Source organism: Acanthisitta chloris, unplaced genomic scaffold, assembly GCF_000695815.1.
Source record: "Acanthisitta chloris isolate BGI_N310 unplaced genomic scaffold, ASM69581v1 scaffold18473, whole genome shotgun sequence".
Classification (NCBI taxonomy): domain Eukaryota; kingdom Metazoa; phylum Chordata; class Aves; order Passeriformes; family Acanthisittidae; genus Acanthisitta; species Acanthisitta chloris.
In genome coordinates this window covers 25,786-31,903 of record NW_008666337.1, presented here as the reverse complement: position 1 = coordinate 31,903, position 6,118 = coordinate 25,786, and the positions used below count along the sequence as shown (strand labels likewise).

The following is a 6,118-nucleotide window of genomic DNA, read 5'->3' as shown; positions in this document are numbered from 1 at the left end:
TGTTCACAGCCAGGTTGGCTGAGCCTGCCCAGGGCAGGGGGTTAGGGCTGGATCATCTCTAAGCTCCATTCCAACCCCTAAAATCCTGTGAATCTTATGTTTGACAGTGTCAATATTTTCTAGTCTCCCAGATAATTAATTAGTCAGTTACTTTAGAATATACATAGATAGGAAGTGGATAAGAATTACAAAGATAAGGTAATTTAAAAAAAACAACAATACCACACCTCTTCACACACACAGAGGAAAAGAAACCCAAACCAAGCCAAAACAAAACAAGAACAAACCAGAAACCACAATCTCAACCACAATTGCTTCTTTTGTTGCACTGCAATGAAAATTGGGTTGTGTAGTTAGGGGCTTGGTGGGACATGGTACCTGTTGTACCTCTGCATTATGTCCCTAGCTGTGAGGAACAATGTTTTCCCTGTTGCTTTTCAGGTATTGAGAGTGGCCAGTTCTTGCCTGGTGACTCACCTCAAGTGTTGGAGTGACCTTGGTCAAAAGGGATGAGTACCTGCCAGTGCTGACTCAGGTTGCCATATTAAAGTACTAACTTCTGGGCCTTTGTCTGCTCCTGACTGAAACAACACATTTGTGTTTTTAGCTGTGGTACTGCAGCTATCAGCACCTCCGTTCATTCTGTGACAGAAAGCAGGTTAAATAGGTCATTAAACAAAGCATAACCTCAGTTTCCAAGGCATACTTCAGACACTGATTGCAGTTTGAAGATAGAAAGATTTATCTGTGAATTTAAATGCTCTGAAACATGTGTCAATATCCAGAGGTTCTGGTGTCCCTGGATTTCACAGAGGAGGTTTTTCTCCTCCTCTGTTCATAGTTGTCTTTTGGTAGTATTGAAAGACCTTTCCTTCACTGCATAAAGAAGGCTTTGCTTCTGTTTTTGCAGACGCTGTGAAGCCACCAGTCAGTTCTTTACAACCATCTGCTGAGCTCCCCTTGCCCATCAACACTTCACCTCCTTCCTCTCAAGCAGAATCCTCCCTCCCATCTCCTTATCGCCTCATTAACATCCCCCCACTGGAGTCTTCCTCTGGTCAAGAAGATCCTCAAGACTACTTACTGCTAATAAACTGTCAAAGTAAAAAACCTGAACCTATGAGGTAAGTGGCTTTCGTTTCTTCATAACACTTATTTGTATTACAGGCCAAGAAAGTTGTGCTAGAAGCACCTTTTGATTGCTGAGGCATCGAGCATTTGGACGTGCATAATCCACCTGAGGAAGCTGCTTGTGACTTCTTTCTGTGCTTGAACTTTATGCAGCAATGGTCAGTTGTTTGATCAGTGGTAGACCCACATTGCCTTGGCCAAAAGTGTGGACAGCAGTTGTCCACAGGAGGTATCAGAATAACACAGTGATGCGAGCGTTTCATCGGAGCTTGGAGTGGAGTGTGGCAGAGAGGAACTTTTTTCTTTAGCCACAATCTGCTGTGTTTATTTCAGTTTAGGACTAGAAGAAACTGGGGGAATTTAGCCTTTCTCTCTTTGTCTTTGGTGCCCCAGTTTTGCCAGTTCAAGCTTTCATGGAAGGGATTTATCACCTGCCAGGTTACCATGTCACTGAGGTTCACTATTCCTAGCATGGGTCAGACTTGCCAGCAAGAGTTAAAACCAGTTGTTTTATGATAGCTAAGAGTGCAGGAGGCTGAAACCACTCAATTTCCATATCCTGAATGTTAACTTTTCCCAAGGAACAGGTCTTTAAAAGCAAGCTCAAATAGGATTTATTCTGTACTGAATCAAAGAGTACCTACACAGTTGATTCTCCAGAGAAGTGTTCAGTAGGAAATGGAAGAGGAGAACTTAGAACTTCGACTGAATTAACGGTCTCTTTGTTTCTCCCAACTGCCACTTCTAACTGAAATAAATGCACAGCACCTCCTGCATAGGAGGACATGATATTCATGGGAGCTGTCTGGGAAATATCACTCTGTTTTGCCAGAATGGCTTGTGATGGCCCTTCCTGGACTAGGCTGTGCAGGGACAGAGTGGAATCTCTGTCCTCTTTATAAAGGTTATTTTAAATGAATCCAAAAGATCAACAAATGAACTGCTTGGCTGGACAAGCTCCTGAGGAGCCTCACCTGGTTTTGAAGGGCTTTGCTCAGAACTATGTGAAGAGCTGGAGCAGGTCATCTCCAGAGGTCCCTTCCAGCCCTGAGTGTTCTGTGGGAGCACTGATAAATCTCCCTGGCAAGCTGCTTTTCTGCAGTGATTTTAAACCAAAGCTGCTGGGATATTTCCAGGAAAATAAACAAAGCACCATGTTATTTTTGTGACTGCAGAGGAGTACTTGGAAGGCTGAGGAAAGCTCCTTTGGATGTGTTTTCATGTGTGTTTCACATGCTTCCTTAGGGTCAGTACCTTCTTCATCAGCACCTTGATGCTCTGCCAGTTTTACCTGGGCCATGTGCTCTGCACTCCCTTGGCGTTTTCATCTTGCTCTGTTATGCCTGAGGAGTTTCCTGCTCCATTTACTGATGATTACATGGTAGAAAAGTATCCACCTTTTACAATCTTCCTTACAAAACAGAGGAGTGAGCCCACAGTTCCCCCAGAGTATGGAATGTGCAGGTCACAGGCAGTGTGGTGTGCCCCAAAACCTCCTGCAGGGGAAGGGCAAACCCAGTGTTGCCTCCTCACTGCTGAAGGCTTCAGTGTTCAGTGATGTTTAGAAGCTGGTAGTGCCCAAGAGGAATGGCACTGTTCTGCCATAAGCTTTTACAAGTGTGGTCTCCTTTCCAGAGTGTCTTGGCAGAGGAGTCTTGACTTGATTCAGTGCTCTGCACCATCAGAAACGGGTCTGAGGAGCATTTGCCTCTGGGAGAGACATAGAGTGGAGGTTTGACACCACCACACGAAGCCTGTTTCTAGGAATGATGAAGGCTGGGATGTGTAATTGGCTTTCTGACCACAGTTATGTGGTGTGTGGGTTAAATAGAGGCTGAGAAGACCATAAAATGGGACACAAAGTGTGGCAAAGTGTAGAGTCCATCTTTGCCAGAAAATACTGGGAAAGGCAGAAGGTTCAATGGAGGTAAAATGCCAAGTGAACTGAGAAAGAACTGAACAAAATCTTTGGGAGTGTAGAGATGATTTAAATAAATTCTGGCTTTGTAGGAATATTTAACTCAGCTAAACATTGGCATGGTACCTGGGATGCAGCGATTGCAGCTGTAACACTCAGGCTGTTTTTTGTCTGAAATACTTCTGTGCTCTGGTCACTGTTGACTGAGACAGAGCATTGTCTCCCTGTGGCATTTAGTGAGATGTTAAGGTTTGTGTTGGGATCCTAGATCAGAAAATGCAGCCAAAGGCTGTTTTCAACCCCTTATTGTTCTGGCCCATTCTGGAGTGTACTGAAATGCTAAACACTGTCTTCCTCATCTTTCCCATGCTTGTGAAGCAGCCAAGGGTCAGCCTTTCTCTCGGAAGAAGGGCAGGAATACCTGCTACTGGAAGACTTTGAAAGCAAAACGCTTCCACTGCAGTGAGTGAACAGTAGCCACTCTTGGAACGTGTGTGAGAGATTAATCCCAGAGCCATTAACTTGCCTGAAAATATTGGTTGGTTGAGATGCATCTTGCATGGTGTTCAGTGAGTTCTAACACAAAGCTAGGTGACTTTGGTGTCCATACTCTGCAAAGAGAGCAGAGTGATTATGTATTGATGTCTGTCCTGTGTTTTCTGTCCCATGTTGCTGGCACACAGGAGCAGTTCTGCTGCCACTTATTTCATAACACTCTGGTTAATCAGTCCCATTGATTCCTGTGGATGGGAAAAGAATCAGCTGAAAGGGAGGAGTGGTCATGCCAGCCTGAACACAGCATGTGCACAGATGGGATGGTTACCTCTCAGACTAAAACATTCTTTCAACTTTTTTCCTGGGTATTTGTGGTATATGCCCAGTCCCTCTAGATCAACAGGCTGTGCAGTCTCTTCTCTCCACACATGGAAAGAGATGTCCAGTCCTAGCACTGAGTAAGGGAAGGTTTGGCCCCTTGGCATGATTTGCAGATATCATAACACTGAATTCATGTCATAGTCATCCTCTGCTTGTAAACTGAGGAGTTATCAGGGTGAGATCCAGCTTTGCCATTGCTGTAAACAGAGGTGTAAAAAAATCCATTAATACTCACCTTAATAACCAATTGTTAATGAAATGTTTAATCCAATTGATTTTTTTTTTTTTATTGAGCTGTGCTAAAGTGCATGGGAGAAATGAAAACTCCTGAAGTGAAGAAGTCATTGAATCATAGAATCTTAGGGGTTGGAATGGACCTTATGCATCATCTATTCCCAACCCCTGCCCCGGGGTAACCACTTGGTTAGGTGAATGACGTTTTTCTTGACTGCAGATGTCCAGGCCAAGCTAATCATGTCAGTTCCCTTGATGAGTGGCAGAGAGGCACTTTGGGAGTGATTCATTGGGTTTAGATGGATATCTAGGGGAAACAGATGGTTTCACACAGTCTCCATTTCCCCCGTCACTGTAGAGGTGCTGGATCAACTGTCCCCGGGGGTGTTTAAGATGAGACTGGATGTGGCACTTGGTGCCATGGTCTAGTAACCATGGTAGGGTTGGACTCGATGATCTATGATTCTAAGAGAATTGTTTGGAGACCTCAGAGCACCTTCCAGGAGCTGAAGGGGCTCCAGGGAAGCTGCAGAGGGATCTGTGTTAGGAGCTGCAGGGACAGGACAAGGGGTAATGGGCACAAATTGAAAGAGGGAAAGTTAGGTGAGATGTTAGTCAGAAGTTTTCCCTGTGAGGGTGGTGAGACCCTGTGCCAGGTTGCCCAGGGAGGCTGTGGCTGCCCCAACCCTGGCAGTGTTCACAGCCAGGTTGGCTGAGCCTTGAGCAACCTGCTCTGGTGGGAGGTGTCCCTGCCCAGGGCAGGGGCAGGGGCTGGGTCATCTCTAAGCTCCATTCCAACCCCTAAAATTCTATGATCCTATGATTTAATACGGAGGAAAATGCTTTTTATGGTAGTCCATATATTTTATTCCTCTAAAGGTTTGGGACTGTGTGGTGCAGTTGCTTCCTAGAGCTCAGCAAGAACAGCAGAGCAGGTGTTCACTGGTGCACACTCATGCTGAGCTCTTTACACCTGTAAATTAACACAACGTTATGGTGTTGTGGTAATGAAAGTAGGAAGTGTCATGATGTGATGGGCCCAGAAGTGTTTGGGCTGCTAACTCCACCTGTGTTAGTGTTTTGCCACTGCCTCACTCAAGCCAGGAGCCAGAGTGGTGACAGAATTCCTCTGCCTGGAGCACAGTAACTGGGGAGCTTTACCAAGGAAATGAAGTGATTGCAGTGTGTTTGCTTTCCGTGCAGGTTTGCTGGCAGAGGTTGGTACCAGCACTAGTGAGTGCTGTTCTCCTGAAAGCATTTCACAGAAATCAAAGCTAAACTCCTGTGCAGCTTTATCTAACAGCTCTGCCTTAATTTGCATTCAAGACAAAAGCACTGTTGTACGTGCAACCTATGGATTTTTCCCCCCTCGAAGAGCATGTTCTCTTCCTCCTGTTTCAGTTCTTATCTCTTATCTCTCCTTTATGTATTTCTGAGGAGTTTTATATGGTCACCATAACTTCAGGCACACATTTAAGGACATTACAAGTAGTCATGTTTTTCCTCTTCACATTTTGTCAGTGTTGTAAACCCAAGAGCTGAGGGACTTATTTTTACCTTTAATGGTACCTTTAAAAAGCTCCTAGTTTGCAGTATAAAAAAATCCTCCACTGCTCAAGCAAACTCTGCTCCAAATTGGCATTGTGGAAATCACTTGCTTTATGAAACATCAGCTGTCGTGGAGCTGTTGGTAGAGCTCCACAGTTGTGTGTTCCACACGCATGGATTTGGATGTGTGTCGTGACTTAGGATCCTTAAGTCCTACTCTTTGTCTAATATCTGAGTTCCTGCATCTCCTGGAGTAAAGAGGTACAAAACAGGAAGAGGCTGATAGAGCTTTCAGTGGTTTACATTTTAAATGTTTGCTATTTGTGAGGTTTGTTCTCCCGTGTGTTCATCGAGGTTGTTGTAATCTTGCCATCTTGGTGTAGATCTCATGGCGACTCAGCGAAATCCAGC

The 6,118-nt window shown here is 44.8% G+C and overlaps 1 protein-coding gene across 1 annotated transcript in view; it reads left to right on the top strand.

Moving 5' to 3' along the window:
* Positions 1–6,118, top strand: part of GAB1 (GRB2-associated binding protein 1) — a 34,033-nt gene that overhangs the window by 7,415 nt on the left and 20,500 nt on the right. The window contains exons 2-3 of the mRNA XM_009072050.1: positions 911–1,124; positions 3,431–3,511. Of these exons, the coding sequence (XP_009070298.1) occupies positions 911–1,124; positions 3,431–3,511 (295 nt within the window). The remainder of the gene's footprint in view (positions 1–910; positions 1,125–3,430; positions 3,512–6,118) is intronic.